The sequence below is a fragment of the Mytilus galloprovincialis genome, chromosome 9 (genome assembly GCF_965363235.1).
Source record: "Mytilus galloprovincialis chromosome 9, xbMytGall1.hap1.1, whole genome shotgun sequence".
NCBI classification, from domain to species: Eukaryota; Metazoa; Mollusca; class Bivalvia; order Mytilida; family Mytilidae; genus Mytilus; species Mytilus galloprovincialis.
The window spans coordinates 78,883,908-78,908,148 of record NC_134846.1 but is presented as its reverse complement, the minus strand read 5'-3'; the positions used below and the strand labels follow the sequence as shown (position 1 = coordinate 78,908,148).

Below are 24,241 nucleotides of genomic sequence, written 5' to 3'. Positions count from 1 at the left end.
TGTAAATTTTTGGACTTTATTATGAGTCAGTCCATAGAGACATCACAAGTTAATTCCCTCAATTAAACTTCAAGACAAACCTTAACAATTCCAGGTTCTCTATAATATAAACATATCCAATCACAAGGGACAACTGAATACATTAGTTCACAATGTTTCATACTTCTATCAAAAATGTTATCTAGTATGAGAGCATTTTTCATCTTTTATTTATGCCTTTACTAATTACATGATAAAGTGCAAAATCAATTTTTCACCAACAATTTATAACAACGCATAAACCAAACTAGAACAGTGTATTCCCCCCCCCCCCCCTTACTTCATGTCATAATATCCATTTCCCATTTTTCCCATATAGCTTGTCCATATCTGCTGACCTGATGGCAATAGATCTACGTCTATTAAGTTTTTCTCTAAATACTGATCCTTAAATGTATGCGCAGCATCAACATTAACTCTTGTTTTGCTTTGCTTTAAGTAATGATGCAAACTGATTTTTACTACAGTGCTAGAACTAATTGTTGAAAACATGCGTTTTTTTCGATTAAATGTGTCTCCAGACTTGTCAATCCTTGCGATAAAATCTAAGACACCATCACCATCAACATCACCAATGGATGCTGAAATATGCAAATACTTTAATTTAAAGGAATAAGAAAGTAGAAAAACCGTCCTTTTTGAATTGCAAATGAAATTATATGTTCCTCGTAGACTGAATTTTAAAACAAACTGGAAGTCAGCAGGATGATACATGAAGTATATATATATTTGTATATATTTGTCATTATTCATTAAGGAAAACTCAAGTTAACGAATAAAAGTCTGCCATTCTCATACTTAACGAATATCGTCAGATTTTAGTTTCATGATAAAAGTGTTTGTAATTTATGTAATTGCTTATTGTAAAGTTTTTTTTTGTTAAATATGACACTTCTCACGCCATTAGTATTTTTAATATTGTTTGTAACATGCATTTACATAATGTATTCGAATTCACTGATTTAAATGATAAAAAATTGATTTAAATGTTGAATACTTAAACTTTCTGTTTTTCTTCTAGTGCACCTGCATGTACTTTACTCTTTTATTCTATTTTAATCCCCATTGGAAGGCCTTTGACAGACTGAGTGAGCGTAAAATCATTGTAATCGATAGCCGATGACAAAAAAGTTAAAGGTAAACGATTCAGTATTTTTACCAACATAATTATTGCGGTTGTCGAGCCTGTTATGAAAATGATTCTAAGAGTGACAGAAAACTAGTTTTTTTTAATGTAAAATCAACTGATTCTTATTTAAAGCATACCTGTAGCGAGAACTGTGGACACTAACATTGTACAAATATCTTTCGACGGTAATGACGCGTCTTCATTTGGCACACCTTAAACATTACATTACATTTTCTCAGTAAATATTTTTGAACATAAACGAAAAACGTAATCTAAAAAACATTGACATCATATCCTACTTTTTAGTAGTGATTGGAAAACATGTATACTTGTATTATGTAAACTCAGGTTGTACATTTTAAAAAAAATCATTCAAGCAGTGCCTGCATATGGCACAAGTTAACTCTCAGTTGATCGATAATCGAGTGCTTTCGTTTCCTATCATGATTTCTTTGATAGAGGGTTGTTCGGCCTAGCCAAGATCAGATGTACATTTCATATTGGGTCTATGCTATAGGCTTGTAAAGACAAGAAGATAAACTTAACATAAGTAATACATCTTTGAACTGAAGAAGAGAATGTAGGGTTTCACAATGAATATCAAATATCATGTATAGGTGTTACCGTTTTGAAAGAAAAAAACACACTAAAATACACGCTGAAAATGGGCAAAAATTCACGTTATGTTGTTTCATTTAAAATTAGGCTGTTTTTATTTGTTTTAGATGCACTAACGGCGTCTACATAGGTGTTGGTGATAACTTTGCAGACGACGGATGTTTACAACTTGGGGAATTGTGGGAAATATTTAGGGAAAAACCAATATTTAATGATAGTTTAATGACGCACCCTTCATTAAATGTTCATTAGTTAATGAGCAACAAAATTGTGCTTCGTGCAACACATTTTAATGGACTCATTAACTAATGTCACATTAAGAAGTTAATGCATCATTAAGCCTTAATGACTCATTAAGCTAATGACACTTTCGTACAACCGGCTGCTGTATTTTGTAGATATGAAAACACTACTAACATTTTTTTTCTACCATCTATTAATAGAGGAACAGGCTATTATTTGAACTTGGAATTACTTTTAATTATGGAATTTGCACAATTTCTTGTGTTGGAAATTTTTGATAAATTCCATGTTTATTCTGTATTATTATGTTTTGAGCGGAGCATAACACTTTCCACACAGTTTATTTTGTATAGATAGTGTTGTGCGCGGTTGCCGGTACAATACATTCTATTGAAAATGTGCTATCTTCTTTGTAAAGAATGTATTGTGCGCGGCATAGAACATTATGATACAGAATAAACATGGAATTCATTAAAAATTTCTAACACAATAAATAATGCAAATTCCATACTTGAAAATAATTCCAAGTTCAAATAATAGCCTGTTGAGGAAGAATTTGAAAAATACGTCAGAATGTCTTGTCCGTAGACACATGTCTTGTCCGTAGACATGGCTTTTTGTCAATATTGCTTGGCTTTATGGGTCTAAATTAGTCCTATGTGTTGTTTAAACTTAAAAATATCTTATTTTTAATTAATAAATGGTTATTTAAGTGTTCTAATTTTTTGTAAAATTACTTTACAGGAGTGGATTTTAAAAAGTGGCAGATTATCAGTCATAAAAAGCATATCTGATTTTACTTCAATATCTTTATTCCAGTTGCTGCAAACCTTAAAAGATTAACTTAATCAAATGAAGAAAAAGTATTTCTCTCTCTCTGACTTTATCATTTGCATTTCAGTATTACCAGTAGATGAGGGAGTGTCTACAGACAAGACACTTGTACATAACAAGTATTAAATTCAACTATTTGTCTGTTTTGGAACTTAAATCTTATTTAAAGGTGATGAAAGTTATCTATTCAAATTAAAACTCAGTATTTTCAACATAAAGATAGTCACAATTGATTTTAACAGATTTTTTTTTAACTGAAATTGTCTTGTCCGTAGACATTACCACAATATATTTGTATCCAATCTCCTTGAGTTCAGCCTAATTTGATAGATAAAATGTATGTTATTTTTTCAAGAGAACACATTCAACTATGTCAAAATTGAGTTTTAATAATAGTTTGATTGTTTTAAACAGTCAGATATATGGATTTCAGTTAAAAGAATGTGTCTTCATTTTGACTTAATCAATAAATTATTGAGATATGTAAAGAATTATGGGTACATTTTTATATTTTCCAAAATTAAAAAAAAACACAGCTTAAAATTTAATAGGTAACTTTTAATCTTAACTTTAACAATCATCTTTGAAAGCATTTAATTGAATATCAATAAAAGTGTCTTGTCCGTAGACATTATCACAATGTATTTGTTTCCATTTTCCTCAAAGTTAAGCATCATTTGATAGATAAACCTGATAAAATGTATGTTTTTTTTTCTTTCAAGAGAACACTTTAAACTATGTCAAAATTAGGTTTCAATAATGCATTTCATTAGTTATGAATACAATGTCTTGTCCGTAGACAAAACATATAGATTGTATTGCTAAGTTTGATTGTTTATTGTAAGAATATGCATCAAGTTATTTTAATGTTCTATACACCAAAAGAAAGTTTTTTTTTAAGTTTTGTTTTTTTATAGATTAGTTTAGGTATAGTTTGATCAGATAAGATTAATGATCAAAGAAAGCTATTGTTGTTTGAAATAACTGTGAGTTAAACATGTTCTTGTCATTTTTTTTTCAATTAAAATATTTGGTATTCAATAATTCTAAACATATTTTGTTGTCTTTGTCATTGACCAAAAATCTGACACTGGTGACCATTTCTTGAAGGCAACCATTAAAGAAAATTATACAGTTTTTAAACACCATTTATTTAATAAAAATATTAAATATTTCTTCCAAAAACTGCATGTAATGATATAAATGCTTCCAGTGTTAGCCTAACGATGGCAATTTTTCATAATTTAAACCATTTCTGTACCAAAATATCAAAAGAGTTTTTTCCTGATGTGATATTTATTTTTGACTTCATGTGAAACACAAAATGTACATCTAATTGTGGCTAGGACGTGAGCATAGCTTGCAAGAAAGATATCACACCAAGGGTAATAATACAGTCAGCTCTCCGAAATTTCAACGTACGCCATCATAGTTTAGTTGACCGTGATAAAATATCTGTGTCATACCATAGATGTCAAACATAGCTTGTAAGAAAGATATCACACCAAGGGTAATAACACAGTCAGCTCTCCGAAATTTCAACGTACGCCATCATAGTTTAGTTGACCGTGATAAAATATCTGTGTCATACCATAGATGTAATGGTCATACAATGTCTACGGATACTAGTATGTTTACTTGTATTAACGAAAAGTCCATCCTCTTGTTCTCGATTGTGACAGTATCGAAAACGGTTTGTGTACTTGCTTGAGCAACACGATGGGTGCCGAAAATGGAGCAAGAACTGTTTATCCTTCATAGACACCTTTGTTCATTACCAATGTTGGGTATGTTTTGTGTAGCTTAATTTTAAGTGTTCTAAGTGATGTTTAACAGTTTTGTTACGATTATGTGGCCTTTCGTCTTAATTTTCGCCATCACCTTGAACTGTTTATTGGACTCATAATTTATCAATGATCCGTCGTATCTTCTAACACCTTTCTAACAGTGATAGTTTTCTTCTAATTGAAAGACTTTGACACTTGACACTTTTCAACTATCTTCGGGTATGTTGAAACCATAATTTTCCTCAGAACAGAATATGAATAATTCATTCAAATAAATCAAAAATAATGGTAAGAACTCATAACAATATCTCACTTACTATACATAAAGGCTTCCAGTCCATGGTTTAAAAGTCGAACTGGGTTATTAAATGTTGTTCTATCAAGTATAAACACCTCCGCTCGCAATTCAGCTTCGTCCGTACACATGAAATGTCGATTATCATACATTGCTTGCATAATTTCATCTACAAAACAACATATTCAATAAGATTAACAGGAATTATAAGGAGGAATTCTCTGGTAAAGCATGTTACGGAGGCCCGTTTAGAACCTCCCAAAAATATAATTTAAATTCGAAATCACGAATTTTAATCGTTATCACGAAATGTATAATAAATGTTCTTCCGTATGCTTGGGATATCGTTGTAAACATAATAATTTGACTTTAACTTGTAATAATAACTATATCATAAGATAATAAAGATTCATAGTAAATTTGAAAAAAAAGCTACACTATATGCAACTTTAATTATTATAAGTTAATTACCGTTATATTCACATGAAATGTTTTGCGACGTTGACAGTGGCATTGTTCTTTTTATCTGAAAATGAAAAGAAGTAATGGATATAGGTTAAACATGAGGGATATTTAATGAACTAGCAAAGCAATATCATCATTTATCATAATCAATATTGATTCAAAGACATATGTTAAAGATGTCGATAAATCAGAGATATATGCAGACATTTCTTCCCTTTTATTGATAGTGACCTACCTTTTTGCGGGTTTTGATAACATGAGCAACACGACGGGTTCCACATGTGGAACAGGATCTGTTTACCTTCCGGAGCACCTGAGATCACCCCCAGTTATTAGTGGGGTTCGTGTTGCTTAGTCTTTGGTCTGCTATATTGTTTATTGTGCACTATTGTTTGTCTGTCGTTTTCCTTTTTTTGCCATGGTGTAATCGGTTTATTTTTCCATCTATGATTTTGAATGTCCCTCTGGTATCTTGAGGCCCTCTTTTATTAATGTTTGTTTATAAAATATTTGGGATTACCATTATTTGTGAATGACTAAAAACAATCCTTTTACATAATTTTAATACAAACTAGAACACACCCGTGATATCGCGGGTCCGTGACTGAATTAAAGTATATAACTATGCGCAAGCCTTATCTTAGTATTAGTACTGTCATCTGATAAAGTCATGCCGATTATAAGATACACAATTTTCTCTGCTTTCAAATCTTTCTGTTTGAACCCGTCGAACTGGAACTTATCAATTATTGGTAATATTAATTATTTGGAAAACAAAAGGTCCTGGAATGGAGTATTTTTTAATCAACAGCATTGTCCTATATTAGTTATAAATAAAGTTGAATTCTTTGATTCGCTGTTTTACGTCATGCCCGCTAACAAATTGAAACTTATTTTTAGTCCAGATGTTTAGTATTCGTATTGTTATCTTAGAAAGTCTTACGGATTAAAATACTACAATAGGTAACAATTTGACAATTTAGTAGTGTCAACCCTGTGATTATGACCCGTGTATATAGCATATTAATCCTGAATACACCGTTTGGTGGTGCGCCTGGCAGATGCGGAACGTACAGATAAGGTAATAGGTAACAGGTGATTATACTATTGGTATCGGTATCGGACTCGACCCGGAACTTCCTAATTATTGGCAATATTAATTACGTGGAAAACAAAAGGGCCTGGAGCGGTGTAATTTTTAATCTACACCTTTGTACTATATTACTTGTATATAAAGTTGAATTCTTTGATTCGTCGTTTTTACGTGATGACGGCTGACAAATTGGTCCTCGTAATTTTAGTATTATAGATATAGAAAAAGTTAGATAATTTATTACAAGCTCATATCTCTGACAGTAAAACTATGTAACTATTTAAATGCAGCTTGGAAAATTAGATCACATATATTGTCATAATATTATTGTATACTCTGTAACTACTGTTCTCTGCTGTCTTTTGTTTGTCATATATTGTATATGTTTTCGTTTGCCATAGCATGTATATGCTTCTTGCAAATAAAGTATTCATTCATTCATTCATTCATTCACTTATATGGAATACCGATTTCTAAAAAAAATTTTCATTTAAAAATGTGTACCTTTCTAGTTTGTTTCGTGTCTCCATGGAAATTTTGAGGTTTGTTCATCATTGTGTTATTGTGCTGTTGCATAAAATCCGAATGAGCTTTATTATTTCCATCAGTGTGCATTGCCTGAAAATCTCGATTGCTTTTATTTGTTCCCTGTTGTCTTTGATTTTGTTGGTTTGAGTCGTAAGGATGTTTCTCATCATTATCATTCGGAAGATCTGTCTTATGCAAAGTCGCGGTACTTAAATGGCCTCCGTGTGCTGCAATCTGAAATAATCGTCGCAATTTGATGCTGATTTTGTGTGTTTTAAAAGAAAAATATATAGAAATTTATATGAACTATGATTATGAAATACTTGTGCAAACCATATATTTATAAAACTCTGAAAAATACATTTTTTTAAACAATCAAAATGCGGTTGAAAGAAGAAATTTAATAGGCATAAAAAAATCTATAGTTAATATCAAATTCTTATTTTTTTCTTCTATAATTAATTAGAGAATTGACGACAAATCTATGATTGTTTCTGTCTTTAATTCATCCACAACTTATAGACTCTGAACGATTTAGAACTGAACATATTTGAAATCTATTGACACATTTCTCTTGTTGATGTCAATACACACGTAGTATGTTGTCTAATAGATATCATTTGGTTGCTTTGTCATTGATTGATAAATGTGAATTATGAGATTTGAACATCGCTAAAAAAACTGGTGTCTTTCTTTATTTACGAATATGCTACATATCAATTTATTTATATGAAAAACATAAGACCAACCAAAGAAGAACTAAATGCTGCAGATTAAATTCATACTCGTTTTGATATGTTCGAGCTTTTGATTTTGCCATTTGATTAGGGACTTTCTGTTTTGAATTTTCCTCGCAGTTCAGTATTTTTGTGATTTTACTTTTCACATACCACGCATTGTTCCATAAAGTTGTTTGCGTCTGTGAAATATGATGGTGGTTTCTGTAAATAAATTTAAATAATTGATAATCAAGTGTAAACAATATATCAGGAGTTGATTATGTGAACCCTCCGAATACAAAAAGGAAATCGGGTCTATATTTTAAACAGATTGTCAGATAACATGCTATCAACACTAGTCTATATGGTTCATTTGAACAATACTACACAAACATATAAAATATAAGAAATAAACTGAAATGATTTCATTTGAAAACTTTGTTATCTTGTGTTGGAATCCGCTTAATTGACTTCATTGAAACCTAAAATGATTTAATCAATAAGGTAAAATACAACTAATGATAAACAAGCCTATGTGTATAGTCGTTATATGTACAAAATACAAAAAACTCATCATAAATTTGGTTCATCCGAAGCGCTTTTCTGGATTAATTTAAATTAGGAACACTCAAAGCCAAAAATTTGAAAGCCAATGATGTAAAAAAAAAAAAGAAGGCAAATCCATCTAAGGTCATGTCTCAGTTGGTTTGAACCTTAGTTTCTTATTAATTTATAATTGTACTGGAATCAATAAGGAATTTAAGAAAGCTATGCTATACACCATGTAAGTAAAATCCACTTACTTTATTAAGCCTTTCAATACCCTGTATGTTCTGATGCTTATCTAGTCTGATTGGACTACCTCTACCTAGTGTATTAAAAAGAAACAAGTCTCTGTGAGGTTCTGACGTTCTCATACTGAGGTCTGACGACATCACAAACTGGTTTCCATTTAGTGTCCATAATGTTGAACCATCTTTACCATTCAATATGTATATCTGTTAGATAATAAACCATTAGTTTACAATACTGAATGTATTATATTGTTTAACAAAGTAAATCATAACATCATATTGTATGTTTCGGAGTTTAGTGTGACGTCCTTTTCGTTGAACTAGTATACTAGTTCATCATTTTGAGGGGCCATATGAAGTCCCGCCTCCGGGTGCGTGATTTTTTTGCTGCGACGAAGACCCATTGGTTGCCTTGAGCTTTGGGGTTGTTGTATTTTCGGTATATTTCTCGTTTCCATTCTCTTTGCTATAAAAATGGGGTTTGGGAAATAATTCCCCTTTCATATTACACATCATAGACATGCCATGGAAATTCATTTTAAAATTATTTTTTTTTTAAATAAATAGATAACACATGCGTATTCATTCAATAGAATTGTGAGATTATTTGTTGCATAGTTGTGGATTTAGATTGAAATAAAGTTCATCCTAACTGTTTTCGTTTCAGTGTTGAAACAATTAAATGTTGGTGCTTTTTAAAAATTCTTAAATTAGTTTTTTTACATACACTTGAATTAGTACTTTTAAAGACTTGGTATAAGTTTGTACCTTAGTTACGCTATATTGTGGCCATTCTCCAATACTCCAATGGATCATAAAATCCTGAATATCATCGTTGTTAAAATAACCTGGTGCTGGGGATCTATATTAAAGGAAATCACTGTTAACAAGTTAAAATAGTCTTTGTTTGAAGAATACTGTTTCAGTTAGTCCAAATAGTTAGGACGTCTTGTAATGCTATATGTCTCTTTTTTACTATGACGCCTTCGAAGGAATGAAATAGACCTACAAGACGTCATAATTATTTGGACTATGTTTCAAGTACTAGATTGATACCATGATATAAGCGATGATTTTTCTCTTTTCTTGGTTTTTTTTGTCCCTTATTATCTATTCTTATTTCAGCACTGCGTTAATTCTTATTCCTGTCTTCTTGATCTATTTTCTCTATTTTTTATTTGTCAATTTTTCTGTAGTTTTAGTCTATCATTCTCTATTCTACAGAAACTGTCCAGACCCTTATTTAGCTTACAGGAAAAGTCTAAAATATATAAATGAATTACGTGTATGTTTCCATGTTTGGAAACTCTCTGCGCCACAGAACCGACAAGTCTTTGCCACTGTATAACATCATTTGACCTTGGAAGGATGTCATCAGGATATCGGGGAAACCATCATTATTAACATCTGCCACTACAGGTGGAACAATAACTCCTTTAGTATTCCCGCTGAAATAAATATTTATGATAAAACACCCCAAAAAAAACAACTGATTTGTAACAAATATTTCCTGCTTTGATAACTCTGAAGAGTTTGAAAAATATGTATCAGTATATTACAATGCTTACAGCAAAAATGATATCTATACACACATTTAGTGTATAATAAAGCCCAAGCAATTTTAAAAGAATCAAAATATTATATACATCTTAAATTTAGAATGGAAATAGGGAATGTGTCAAAGAGACAACAACCCGACCATAGAGCAGCCAACAGCCTCTGTATGTTTAGTTATTCTAATTGCGTAGCAAATATTATTTAATTGAACTATTTAAAAGATGTGTTTTATATTTCTTTGTGGCGTTACAGCCAAAAGTTGCAGGACATGCAGTCTGGCTTGGAGGGAGTTTTTTTTTCGGTAGGATATATTAACTGTTTCAACTTAATTTTAAAGTTCGTTCTTATGTTGTACTGTTACACCACTGTCCCAGGTTAGGGGAGGGTTGGAATCCCACTAGCATGTTAAACATTCTTTATGTATGTGCCTGTCCCAAGTATAGAGCCTGTAATTCAGTGGTTGTCGATAATTAATGTGTTACAAACTTGTTTTTGGTTTATTTTTTGTACATAAATTAGGCCGTTAGTTTTCTCGTTCGAATTGTTTTACGTTTGTCATTTCGGGGCCTTTTTAGCTGACTATGCGGTATGGGCTTTGCTAATTGTTGAAGTCCATACGGTGACATATAGTTGTTAATTTCTGTGTCATTTGGTCTCTTGTGGAGAGTTGTCTCATTGGCATTCATACCATAAATTACTTCTTTAAAGGAAGACAAAAGGGTTAAAGGAGTAGGTCCGGTAAGGGCCGTTTTTGGCCTCAAATTTCAGGTTCATCTAACGAAAGTTTTTGGACACTTTTTAAACACTTAAGTGTCTATTTCAATTGATTCTATTAGTTTATGTGAAAGATTTTAATTGATTTAGTCATTAAAAACGCTCTGATTCAAGCTTAAATATGAAAAATCTATCAAATATGCCAAAAAAACGTCACTTTTCAGATGGTTTTTGTCAAAAATAAACGTGGCCGCATCCGTGTTCATCCTCAACCTTTATATATGTTTTGTATTATCATCAAATACAACATACATTTCAATATTATGAATGAACACGAATGCGGCCACTTTCATTTTAGACGGAAACCGTCTAAAAAATGACCAAAATGCTGAAATTTTGAAGATTTCAGTAATTTAGCATGACTTAATGATGCTAGAACGCGATATTTGTGCATTGTATCGTCAAAAACAGCTCATATTTATGTAGCAGAAGCATTTTACTTTCCAAAATATAGGTTAAAGATTACATTTTCACAATTTTCTAAAACTGCTAATTTTGGGGCCAAAAAGGGGTCTTAGTGAACCTACTCCTTTATGTAAATTACACAGATCCCGAAATAAAAAGGGCTGATATGATAAAAATATAAAACTATCGCATGCTTGTTGGTAACGCTTGAAGCAATTTCGACTAAATCTGGAAATATACGCCAACTTTATGTTTTCAGTAGATCAAGCAACAAAGTATTTTATTTTATTATTATTTCATTGTCATAACAAAAATCATTGTACGAAATTTAAAACCCGCAAGGGTTCATAATTGAATTAATGACTAGTTCACACGTACATTTAATTCGAATTGAATTCGAATCGAATGCGAATCGAATTCGCTAATTGCGTTCACACACTCTTCCTTTTTAATTTGAATTACACGTGAAAAAACATATTATGAAAAATGCCAAACAAACATTATAATGTTTGCATTATTTTCAAAGTTTAACATTTTTCGTATATGGTCTATGAAAATGTGTACATAGTTCAATTTATGACAGTAATAAAGTTTTTTTTGGCATTTAATGTTTTAATTTAAATTAGTTGTGTGCTCAAGTTTTAAAGTTGTGCACACAAGATTTAAAGTCGAGCTCACTTTTTTTTTTTATTTTATCTTTGGCACTTAAGGCCGTACAAAAGCGTCAGTGTTAAATTTCTGGAAAAAATAAGTACGGTTGAGTATCGACGGATAACATTTTCTTCAATATTATTACATATGTTCAACTGTCTCTATTGTTGCCTTGTAGAATAAATTGCGTTATTCTTATTGGAACATTTTTAAGTAAACTTTTTTCTGCAATGATATTTTTACAATAGGCAGTGTGATAATTAGATTATTTAAATTCATTTTTCAAATCAGATGTTATAGAATGAAATTCAAAACAGTGTGGCTGTGGCCATTGATTGACACATTAAATTCATCCATTGACTGGGACAATTTACGTGAACGTTTGTCTGTAACGACCACTGTTCACGACGTACCTACGATAGACATTTAAACTGTGGGGTCACCAAAGGTTTCTTAATTATGTTTTGATTTATATAATTGATATAAATCAAAACATCGTGTTATTTCTGATTATTTTTTCGAATTACTTTATTAAAGTGTTGAGAACCTTTGGTGACCCCATAGTTTAAGTGTCTTTAAAAAGTACATAGTGAACAGTGGTCGTTACATACAAACGTTCACCTAAATTGTCCCAGTCAATGGATGAATTTAATGTGTCAATCAATGGCCACAGCCACACTGTTTTGAATTTCATTCTATCAGTCCTCGAGCTTTCAGCTCTGTGGATGATACAATTAACTAGAGCTGATAAAACATCTGGAGAGAAAAAAGTTTGCTGTCATGTAATAATCCGATACCATTATCAAAACATTTTACTACGGTGTATATCATATATTACCGATGCAGAGTAAAAATGCCGGTGTCTTCATTTTTCATGCCTTTATATTGTATCCATTGGTTGTAATTCCCTTCAAATTCAACAGGGTTTGAACCATTGGTAATGTAAGTATAGAAATCTGGTAACGAAATCATCATCAAGTTACCTGTCGAAATATATTGTCAATAACTTCATAGAGAAGTAGACAGTTTTTCTGTTTCTGTTTCTGTTTCTGTTTTTGTTTTGTTTTTTCTTCTTTAACTTTTTACACAAACTTGCATATTTTTCAAATGATAACCGTGAATTTCTAAACTAGCTTTCGTGTATGGTTGTATGGTTTATTAGAATATAGAATAGAATTATAAAGTATTGCCTGTTTTCCGTTGAAATAACATAGACATATAACGTGACATATGATAACACCAATTTAAATTTGAATCCATAATCATAGAAAAACACAACGTGATAATTTACCCGCGGTGCGATAAATTTTGTTAAGAGAATAGAGCCAGCCGACATGGACTATATATATTTGAAAATAATCCAACATAATTAATCAAACAGTGTCAAATTGATCAATAAATTCGTGTGAATATTCAAAAGAATTCGCTATAAAAAAAAACTGAGATTTAAACTAAGTCCAAATTGGATTATCTCCCGTTTAATGGGAAAATCCCAACTAAAAATAGACTAAGTTCAATCGACCTACACAAGATATAATGCAATATAATTATATATGTGTTCAACCGATACGTAAAAAAAGTATAATATTGTCGAATGTACTGCTCGTTTTGAATAAGAAAAAATATGAAACTTTTTCTTGTGGAAAATTAAGCTGTTTGTGTAGCAAGCGTAAACACTGAATACTACTGTTGAACAGGGAAGTAACTCTGCAAGTTTTATATATTTATCGATTAAATCAATATTATTCGTTGATTCTTACATTTGTTTATATTTTAGTATATATCATATAAATAATCAGTTTAATTTTTCATTCAAATTAAACACAGAATATTTTTTGACAAGAATTTTGCAAAAATATCTATTTATCAATACCTCACATTTGAACTTAAATAAAATTGGTGTATTTAAAAAGGTTTATGTACACATTATTTCTGGAGCGTGTGTCCTGGTGACACATCTGAACATTGATCGCTGTTTATTTCGGCGGATCTGTTTGGTTTGGTGTCCCTCTTTAGAACACATTCCGCATTATATGGAACTCCCGCTGCCTCGTCGCACGGTTGAGATCTGTTTAAATTGGCCTCTCGTTTAGGCCCTGGGTATAAAAAGTTAACATTCGACTTCTAAAGTTTCTAAAAAAATTGGGAAGTTGGGGTTATTCTTCGTAACACATTTCTGACGCTCTAGAACGGCTCTACATGTGGTAGACTGCCATATTTTTTTGGTATTTCAAAGTTTTTTGTCATTAGACCTATGTAAAAGTTTTTGTTAAGTACTTATTTGTGACAAACAAAGCTGCATGTGTACATATTATATTTTTAACAGGTTTTGGAGTCAAACTGCATGCGTTTAGATTATTGCAGTTACTATTTTATTTTCTCTAGTAGGTTTTGAATTTTTGACCTGACGCAACAAAAACTATAATAAAAAAAGGTTAACAATCTGTCTTTTTATTTAATATAGAAGACTATGTAGTAAGTCCACCTGCTGTCATATGGCAATTTTCGTTGTTGGGTTTCTGTCCTATTGACATAAGGGATATATACTGCCAAGCGGAATGCCGATCCTTTTCAAACTCTTCTATTTATTTCCCCCAAAAATGAAGGATGGGGTGCTTACGACCAATACCCCCTTTTAAATTCACCACTGTTTTGCCGTATACATAATACCTCCTTTTATTCAGATTATATATAACATACTAGTACATTTGTAATAAATTTTAAAAGTCACTTTTGTTTTAATCATGATTTTAATAACGCAGTTGTAATCATTTTACAGCTTACATATTCATTTCAGTAGTAATTTTCATAACGCCGATCTATCATTGCATAAACAGCAGTCAATGTATGTCCGGTAAAGAACTAGTCCTATAACAGATGACCTCGGGGGCATTATTTACTATTTCTATTTACTGTTCTGATATATTTTTTCTACTATCAATGTGCCACCCGAGCGCATTAAATTTTTTTATGAAAACAGCAGTATAAAAACGTTAAAAATTGAATAAGAATGCGAAGTCATGTGTTATATGACTAGTTAAGCACCAGTCAACAATTGTCAAATGGAAACAACATGTTTTAAAAGCGTGTAAAAACAGAATCAAATAGGTGATAGACTATACCTTTTCATATTGCCGACTTTTGATATTTAGACAAATTACCAGTAACCTAATCTGCTTTATGACATTTTTCACTCGACCAAGTAAGAGCAACTAAAAAGGGGATAAAATCAAGCTCAAAATCGATGCAATTTAGGTAAAAAATTGATTTTTATCATTTCTATAAACGACAAAATCATCGAAAAAGGTTGATTTTCCCCCAAAATTGCAACGAAAATGATATATATACTACAGAAGTCTTAAGTCGGCAATATGAAAATAGCAAATAGAAAATAATCTATTGACTTATTATCATTCCTATAAGTTTTTACCCGATATTGTTTCTCCACCACTACCAAACAAGATGTACCGAGAACCGTCTGTAGTTCTGTATACTATTGGTGACATATAAGTTTCCTTATTGTCAGGGATGTTTAGATAACGGTGACCTACCATCTTCCCAGTCTTACCAGACAACATAACAAGTCGACCAGAGGTTCTGGAATGGTCCTTAAATAAAGAAATTCAACAAAAACACGAGTCATTAATCGTCAGAATTGTAATTAACAAATATATATTAGGAATGAATATTTAAAAGCAAAAGTAGTTCCACAAATCGGAGAATAAAAAGTAGATTTGATAATTACTGGGACTATTATACTTACTATAATAGTCTCAGATAATGGTTATGAAATATATATCATCGGTTCTAGTAGGATTTTTAAATGTTTACTTTGAGCGCAAATTTTCATCCAATAAATAATAAATTGTACAAGAGCTATATGGTTGCATCTCATTTAAGCAAATGGACTTTCAAAGATATGGTTTGTTTTGTTTAAACGGTACCTTTGGTTTTGGCTCCACAAACTATTTGTCTAACGCACCTTTTGGGGACTATGCCTCTGTATGATTAGTATTGACATGATATTATTCATGTATGATATGATAAATGGTGATATATAGTTGCTTACATCCCGACATTATTATAAAAGACATGTTCTACAAAGAAGGTAGACCGGTATGAACGACCGGAATTAAGAACGCCACTGGAAACTAAGGATGTATTTGATAGAGACTCAAATAATTTCTTGCAAAAGGTAACATACGAACCATTCTAAAAGTTCTTGAAATGGTTCTTTAAAGAGCGTGGCACATTTCATACGCGAGGCATATAATGTAAAGTCCCTTTTCCGACTAGACATGGTTACGTATTTATACATCCGACCTAAGCCAAACTAACGATCCTCTTGGGTATTTGTCAAACCGCCGGATTGGCGAAGATCAGATTACTATATTTATATACACCTCAGTCAAAAATTGGGTTAGTAAATTATGTTATTAACTAAAGTACGCAGTCATGCTCGTGCGCACTTGTAGACTAAAACTGTTTAAAAAATATCACTTCGAATGTCGAAGTAACGAAAGATTTACGGAAAACGGTGCCATTAATCATGAGTCTATAATCATTAAAAAAAATCTAATCTTCAATTATGCCTTCACAAAAGAGGGTAACATTTTATTTGCTCTATTTCATAAGGTCAAAAAGATTTTGTTTCTAGACACATTATAAATAATTGCGCAATTGCATGCCAATTCTAGTGATGCCAGGATACATCTTTAATGTTTATAAAGGCCATTGCCAATTGATTTAATCGATGCCTTAGGCCAGTTTAAACAAATATGCAAATCTGCGCAAAACCATCGGATTTCGCCACGAAATCGTGGATAAATAATCATTTATAATAGATCACTTTAGTTCATATATGTATAAATTTTTATATAAATGTCATTCTGATAAGTTCAATTCTGACTGCATGGAAAGAGACGTGAGGCTGTTATTCAAATCTTTAATCATTCGAGAACAAACATTGAAAATTCTTTAGACTGGAAACATCAATTACCTGATTCAAGTTCAAATTATAGAATTTATATCTATCTACACATACTGCTACTTAGATGCAGGGAAATCTTATGGTATACCTGAGGTCTCAAGGTAGTATCCCCACCATTTGCAACGACCATTTCCGGTACGCCATCATCGTCAATGTCTTGTATCTTTGCCACATGGTAAACATTCCATTGTGTGTTAATGATCTTCCTGTCGGCTGCCCAAATTACTGACCCTGAATCAGATGGTTATAAATCAGTGAAAAATGAAGTTCCAAAGGCATGGCGTTAAGGAATTAAATTTTACAAGTCTGTTTACAAATCAACCCTCAAACCATCAGAAAAGGAGGAACAAATCCATTTCCCACTTGGAAAAACGGAATTTCAGTAAGCACGAGGAACTTAACTTTCTATGGCAGCTGTAATGTTTTTTTTATAAGCAAAGTGAAAAACAGTTATGTCATTGGTTACACAATGGATTAATGTATTATTTCTATATATCAGTATAGCTGTTTTTAACGGAGTGACATGGTTTTGGGCAACCACTTACAGAGAATAAATAATTTGAATTGCCAGTATAACGAGTTGTCTTTTTTGATGATATTTCATGCCATTAAATGCATTGTAGTTCAATGAAAATGACAAATAGTTAATGAAATAATACCATTGTTTAAGCTGATTGCAACGAGCAAACCAAAGCGACCACTAGCAATACAATCTAATTGCCCGTCAAGATTGACATCAAAATCAACGCAGTTTAAGAATAAAGCAGTCGTCGTCGTTTTGACATTCCATAACATTGTGCCATCGGTGCCCCGTAATGCGTAGATATTCCCATAACATGGTGATTGTAAACCTACAATAAGAGTAATGAAAATATATTTTGAAATGCTCATTCAATACTAAGTGTGAATAGTTTGCAAAAAATGCTTGTATCAATATTTCAAGTCATAGTAAGAGTGGCTTGGGTATGGTAATATTTTCTTCTTGCAAAAGTGGGGCAACCGTTTGGCTTTGTGGGATACATATCACAGGCCAGTCATGTACGGTCAATGAGCCGTTCTCTGTACGTCAATGAACCCTTTAAAGAACTCTTTGACGGGTTCATAAATACAAGTAGCTAGTCCAACATAATGCTGTTTTAAAACGGTAAAATTTCCGTTCTTCATTTCTGTCGTTTCACATTTACATTGAAGACCCAACCTTTTATATTAATTCTTAAAAGTTATTCATTGGACCTTTTTTTGTGAAATTTGAGAAAACTAGAAATCTTTAACAAAATCTGTGTTTTTTGTGTGCAGCAGTATTGATGAAATTGGAACCGAAATTAATCAATATGAATAAAACTGCCATTATTTGTGTTTTATTTACATTTTTAATAATAATTTTGTAATAAAAGAAGAACAAACCTTTAAAAATACTTTCAAAGGCTTGAAAAAAATCCAGAGTTTCTACATCAGGTATGTATTTATGCATACACGTGATGTACCAACTTTGGTGACCGTTACCATGGAAACGAGTCTGGTGACATACTATTTTTAACTCAAATTTTTATAGAGGCAATTGCATAGTACATGTATGCAAATTTTAAGAAAAAATCAATGGTGAAAAAAAAATTTGCTATATCTGTAGGGATCCACCTTAACCTACCCATTTTTGTACACTCTATGTCGTATTTGTTATCTGGAGGAGTCAGTTTTGAGTCGGGACCTGTAGCTATAATAACATCATCTAGACCATCACCATCTACATCTACTAAACGGATGGCTGCATCAGCATCCCCCACTAAACAAGGGAAACACATATTAACATAGCATACAGTACAAAGACTGCATTAATATCCCCCACTAAACAAGGGACACAAATATAAACATAGCATACAGTACAAAGGCTGCATCAGCATCTCCCACTATACAAGGGAAACAAATATTAACATTACATACAGTACAAAGGCTGCATCAACATCTCCCACTATACAAGGGAAACAAATATTAACATCACATACAGTATAAAGGCTGCATCAGCATCTCCCACTATACAAGGGAAACAAATATTAACCTAGCATACAGTACATGGGCTGCATCAGCATCTCCCACTATTTAAGGGAAAAAAATATTAACATAGCATACAGTACAAAGGCTGCATCAGCATCTCCCACTATATAAGGGAAACAAATATTAACATAGCATACAGTACAAAGGCTGCATCAGCATCTCCCACTAAACAAGGGAAACAAATATTAACAACACATACAGTACAAAGACTGCATTAGCATCCCCCACTAAACAAGGGACACAAATATTAACATAGCATACAGTACAAAGGCTGCATCAGCATCTCCCACTATACAAGGGAAACAAATATTAACATAGCATACAGTACAAAGACTGCATTAGCATCCCCCACTATACAAGGGAAACAAATATTAACATAGCATACAGTACAAAGGCTGCATCAGCATCTCCCACTATACAAGAGAAACAAACATTAACATAGCATACAGTACAAAGGCTGCATCAGCATCTCCCACTATACAAGGGAAACAAATATTAACATCACATACAGTACAAAGGCTGCATCAGCATCTCCCACTATACAAGGGAAACAAATATTAACCTAGCATACAGTACATGGGCTGCATCAGCATCTCCCACTATACAAGGGAAAAAAATATTAACATAGCATACAGTACAAAGGCTGCATCAGCATCTCCCACTATACAAGGGAAACAAATATTAACATAGCATACAGTACAAAGGCTGCATCAGCATCTCCCACTAAACAAGGGAAACAAATATTAACATCACATACAGTACAAAGACTGCATTAGCATCCCCCACTAAACAAGGGACACAAATATTAACATAGCATACAGTACAAAGGCTGCATCAGCATCTCCCACTATACAAGGGAAACAAATATTAACATAGCATACAGTACAAAGACTGCATTAGCATCCCCCACTAAACAAGGGACACAAATATTAACATAGCATACAGTACAAAGGCTGCATCAGCATCCCCCACTAAACAAGGGAAACAAATATAAACATAGCATACAGTACAAAGGCTGCATCAGCATCTCCCACTATACACTGGGAAACAAATATTAACATAGAATGTAGTACAAAGACTGCATCAGCATCTCCCACTATACAAGGGACACAAATATTAACATAGCATACAGTACAAAGGCTGCATCAGCATCTCCCACTATACAAGGGAAACAAATATTAACATAGCATACAGTACAAAGGCTGCATCAGCATCTCCCACTATACAAGGGAAACAAATATTAACATAGCATACAGTACAAAGGCTGCATCAGCATCTCCCACTATACAAGGGAAACAAATATTAACATAGCATACAGTACAAAGGCTGCATCAGCATCTCCCACTATACAAGGGAAACAAATATTAACATAGAATGTAGTACAAAGGCTGCATCAGCATCTCCCACTATACAAGGGAAACAAATATTAACATAGAATGTAGTACAAGGACTGCATCAGCATCTCCCACTATACAACGGAAACAAATATTAGCATAGCATACAGTACAAAGGCTGCATCAGCATCCCCCACTATACAAGGGAAACAAACATTAACATAGCATACAGTACAAAGGCTGCATCAGCATCTCCCACTATACAAGGGAAACAAATATTAACATAGAATGTAGTACAAAGACTGCATCAGCATCTCCCACTATACAACGGAAACAAATATTAACATAGCATACAGTACAAAGGCTGCATCAGCATCCCCCACTATACAAGGGAAACAAACATTAACATAGCATACAGTACAAAGGCTGCATCAGCATCTCCCACTATACAAGGGAAACAAATATTAACCTAGCATACAGTACAAAGGCTGCATCAGCATCTCCCACTATACAAGGGAAACAAATATTAACATAGAATGTAGTACAAAGACTGCATCAGCATCTCCCACTATACAAGGGAAACAAATATTAACCTAGCATACAGTACAAAGGCTGCATCAGCATCCCCCACTATACAAGGGAAACAAATATTAACATAGCATACAGTACAAAGACTGCATAAGCATCCCCCACTAAACAAGGGACACAAATATTAACATCACATACAGTACAAAGACTGCATTAGCATCCCCCACTAAACAAGGGAAACAAATATTAACATCACATACAGTATAAAGGCTACATCAGCATCTTCCATTATATAAGTGAACCAAACATTAACATACTAGCATAAAGTACAAAACCTTAAACAAAATAACTATTATTTATTTATGCATTTCTCCGTCCTGGGTGTTCTTGTATTTATTTGAACTGTATTCCTGTCATGTAATGTAATTTTAGCGGTATATTTAACATTGGCATAAAGTGCGAGGTTTGGCTAGCCACAAAAACCAGGTTCAACCCACATTATTTTCTACTTAAAATGTCCTGTACCAAGTCAGGAATATGGCAGTTGTTATTTAATAGTCCGTTTCTATGTATGTTGCATTGTCATTTGTTTTTGTTGCACTTCAGTGGTTGTGTTATTTCGTTGTTTTCCTCTTATAGTTGATGTGTTTCTCTCGGTTTTATTTAAATAGTTTGTAACCCGGATTTGTTCTCTCTCAATCGATTTTTGACTTTTGAACATGGTATACTACTGTTGCCTTTATTTATTGATTAAATCTTATATCATCGTGTGTAACTTACTTGTGACATTCAAATTCCTTTTCCAAGAATGTTTTTCTTTGACTGATTGTCCTGAAGCGGCTGATGTTGTTTTGTTAAACTCCTGTGTCCCGAGAACTCCGACCACTATGACAATGACCACAATGACCATATAAGGTAATATAATTCGAGTTCGCCTGCTGCAGCACTGGTTCTTGTGTTGATTGTATGACACACGTTTGATACTGACGTTCCCATTGTTTGAATTACTTGCATACAGAACATCGTCATCCGAATCTGTTTCAGTAGACAGAGGAACGGAAGAATAGTCCACTTCGTAAGTTGCTTTTGTACAAAAAAAAAATAATAATATAGATTAACATAAACTTTAACAATACAAACTATACGATAACATAAATATAAAAACTTTAAAAAAAGAAGAACTGGATTAAAAAAATTTTTTTTTGCCCCGACTCCGCAAGCTATTTTGATATTTGATTGATTAAAGTTTGTTTAACCCTTACCATGCGGTACACGTCATATGACGGGCGTACCAAGACCACCGTTATTTGGCTTCAATGGCGTTCCATACTTTTAGGTGTCAGCTTTATGATACTTATTTCGAAAGTTATGCATGTTCCATCAACCTGAGGCTAGCTATAGTCATGTTTCTCATGTATAAATTGCATTTTGAGCACAAATACGGACTTAGAAAATTGAAATCGGATGAAACTCGGATTTCTGGAGGGGTGGGCTTCCCTACTGTGTCATACACAAGAAGTGTAAAGTCCTAAAACTTGCAAAAAATAGTGCAAACCCACAGGCATATTACTACTGATCGTAATTATTATTGAAATATGCATAGGAAACGACTACTTCCGGTTTCGATTCCATTTGAAGTCAAAAATCGAAAAAAATCGTGAAATTCCGTATTTTTTGTCCAAATGACCTTCTGTAGACTGCTGAACCAAGATCAGATTCACTCCCACCTAACAACCGTTGGGGTCAATTTGTTAACTGGGGTCCACTCTACATGCAGGTTACAGCTGGATACCTTTACCAGCATCCCTGGGTCTTCGGTGTCAAGATAAAGGACGAAAAATCGTCAAAATTGACACTTTTTGCACCTGATGGGGCAAATATAATTTGCATATTTTTGCAAATAAACGAAAATTATACATTTTCTGAAAACAATTCAGCATGCTAAGTGTAACATCCAGTAACAAAAATGTTATGCATGCAGACGAAAACAAATTAACAAATATGATAAATAGGTCCTGTAATAGAGGCCGTTCCGAATAAAGGTCTGTGAAATTTGGAAATGCCACTGGAAAATTTATGGACAGGGACATACATTTTGCTTTGCAACAGCCCACGTAGGGACCCCTCAAAGAGTTGTAATAGTTCTTAACGCGCATCGATTGTTGCTTTCTCTCTTCACGAGACATATATTAGTCGACAAAAGAAACGATACACGACTTTGAAATAAAATTTATCAAAAAGTATTAAATATAAAACAAAATGAGATACACTATTTTAAAAAGCTTTCATTTGCAATGTATGCACATGTGAAAATGAAAATCAAAACTTGTCGGAAAGTATCTAAATTCCGTGTAAACGATTATAGGGTGCAAATTAGTTTTGCGGAAAGTTGAATAAAAAATCGACACGTAATTTTCTACGTACTAAATAAAATTTCAAATTTGTTTAAAAGTATTCAATATGCTAATCAAGTTGTGTTTCATGTTGTAACTAATGGGTTGAAATATTGTTTTTTCAAATTTTTGGGAAAAAAAGTGCTTTTTTGAAATCTCAAAAAGATAGAAGAATTTAGATATGAAAACAACACACAGTAAATTTGGAACTTTTCGGATTAGTTTTAAGATTGTTACCGCTTTTTGAATATCACTTTACACATACTGTCTATGGTAAATCAGTTGATGATGTAAAATTATTCATATTATATACATTTTAACGATTTCTCGTGGGGTCGAACTTTGCTTAACAAATAAACGAAGAAACTGTATGATTTTTAAAAACAAATTGATGGCAAACATTGTCTTTACCTTTAAATGAGAGGTTGGCATCATTAGTTGGAACTTCTGTTTTTCAAATTGTCGTTTTATGTAAATTTTGTAAAAAAAAAAAAAAAAAATCGCCAAAAAACGTCACGAAAGCAAAAAAATATTTTTTTAAACGGATTTATATTTCCATAATGATTAAGTATTATTACCTTCAATATTGGTCCTATAAACGGAAAACTTTATCTTTAATTTGAAAAAAAAGTCTTGTATCGTTTCTTTTGTTGACTAGTATATAATTAAATGTCCTCATTCTGAGCGGACGTGGTTATGTACTTATATATCCCGCACAGCTAAATAAACGCCCCATTTTAAAAAAGGGTTTTACTGTCGGTCGGAAGAAGGCCTAATTGATCCTTCGGGAATAAATAGTTTGATTAATTTTAATTACATGTACATGCACACGGTAATGTAAAACGTAATAAAATAATGATACATGTGAAAACAAGTGAAATATTTATTTTACCTTTAGGTTTCAACGAATTTCCCATTCTTATTCTTATTAGAGTTCATATGTTTATCAGAGCAATGCAACTACATTGTCTTTCAATACTTGTGATTTTTATAGTATTAACAGGACAAATGAGCTA

At 32.5% G+C, this 24,241-nt stretch overlaps 1 protein-coding gene across 1 annotated transcript; it reads right to left on the bottom strand.

The window, feature by feature from the left end:
• Positions 1 to 187: 187 nt before the first annotated feature.
• On the bottom strand, positions 188 to 21,912 carry LOC143046053 (uncharacterized). Its single transcript, XM_076219021.1, has 15 exons — positions 21,613 to 21,912; positions 18,567 to 18,701; positions 17,581 to 17,772; positions 17,010 to 17,152; positions 15,362 to 15,539; positions 12,770 to 12,914; positions 9,828 to 9,992; positions 9,313 to 9,406; positions 8,554 to 8,748; positions 7,922 to 7,972; positions 7,008 to 7,265; positions 5,417 to 5,471; positions 4,968 to 5,114; positions 1,306 to 1,380; positions 188 to 620 (listed from the first exon to the last, which is right to left on the bottom strand). Exons 1-15 carry the CDS (start codon positions 21,740 to 21,742, stop codon positions 316 to 318), a joined length of 2,268 nt encoding a protein of 755 aa, XP_076075136.1. The 5' UTR covers positions 21,743 to 21,912; the 3' UTR covers positions 188 to 315.
• Between the last annotated feature and the right edge of the window lie 2,329 nt (positions 21,913 to 24,241).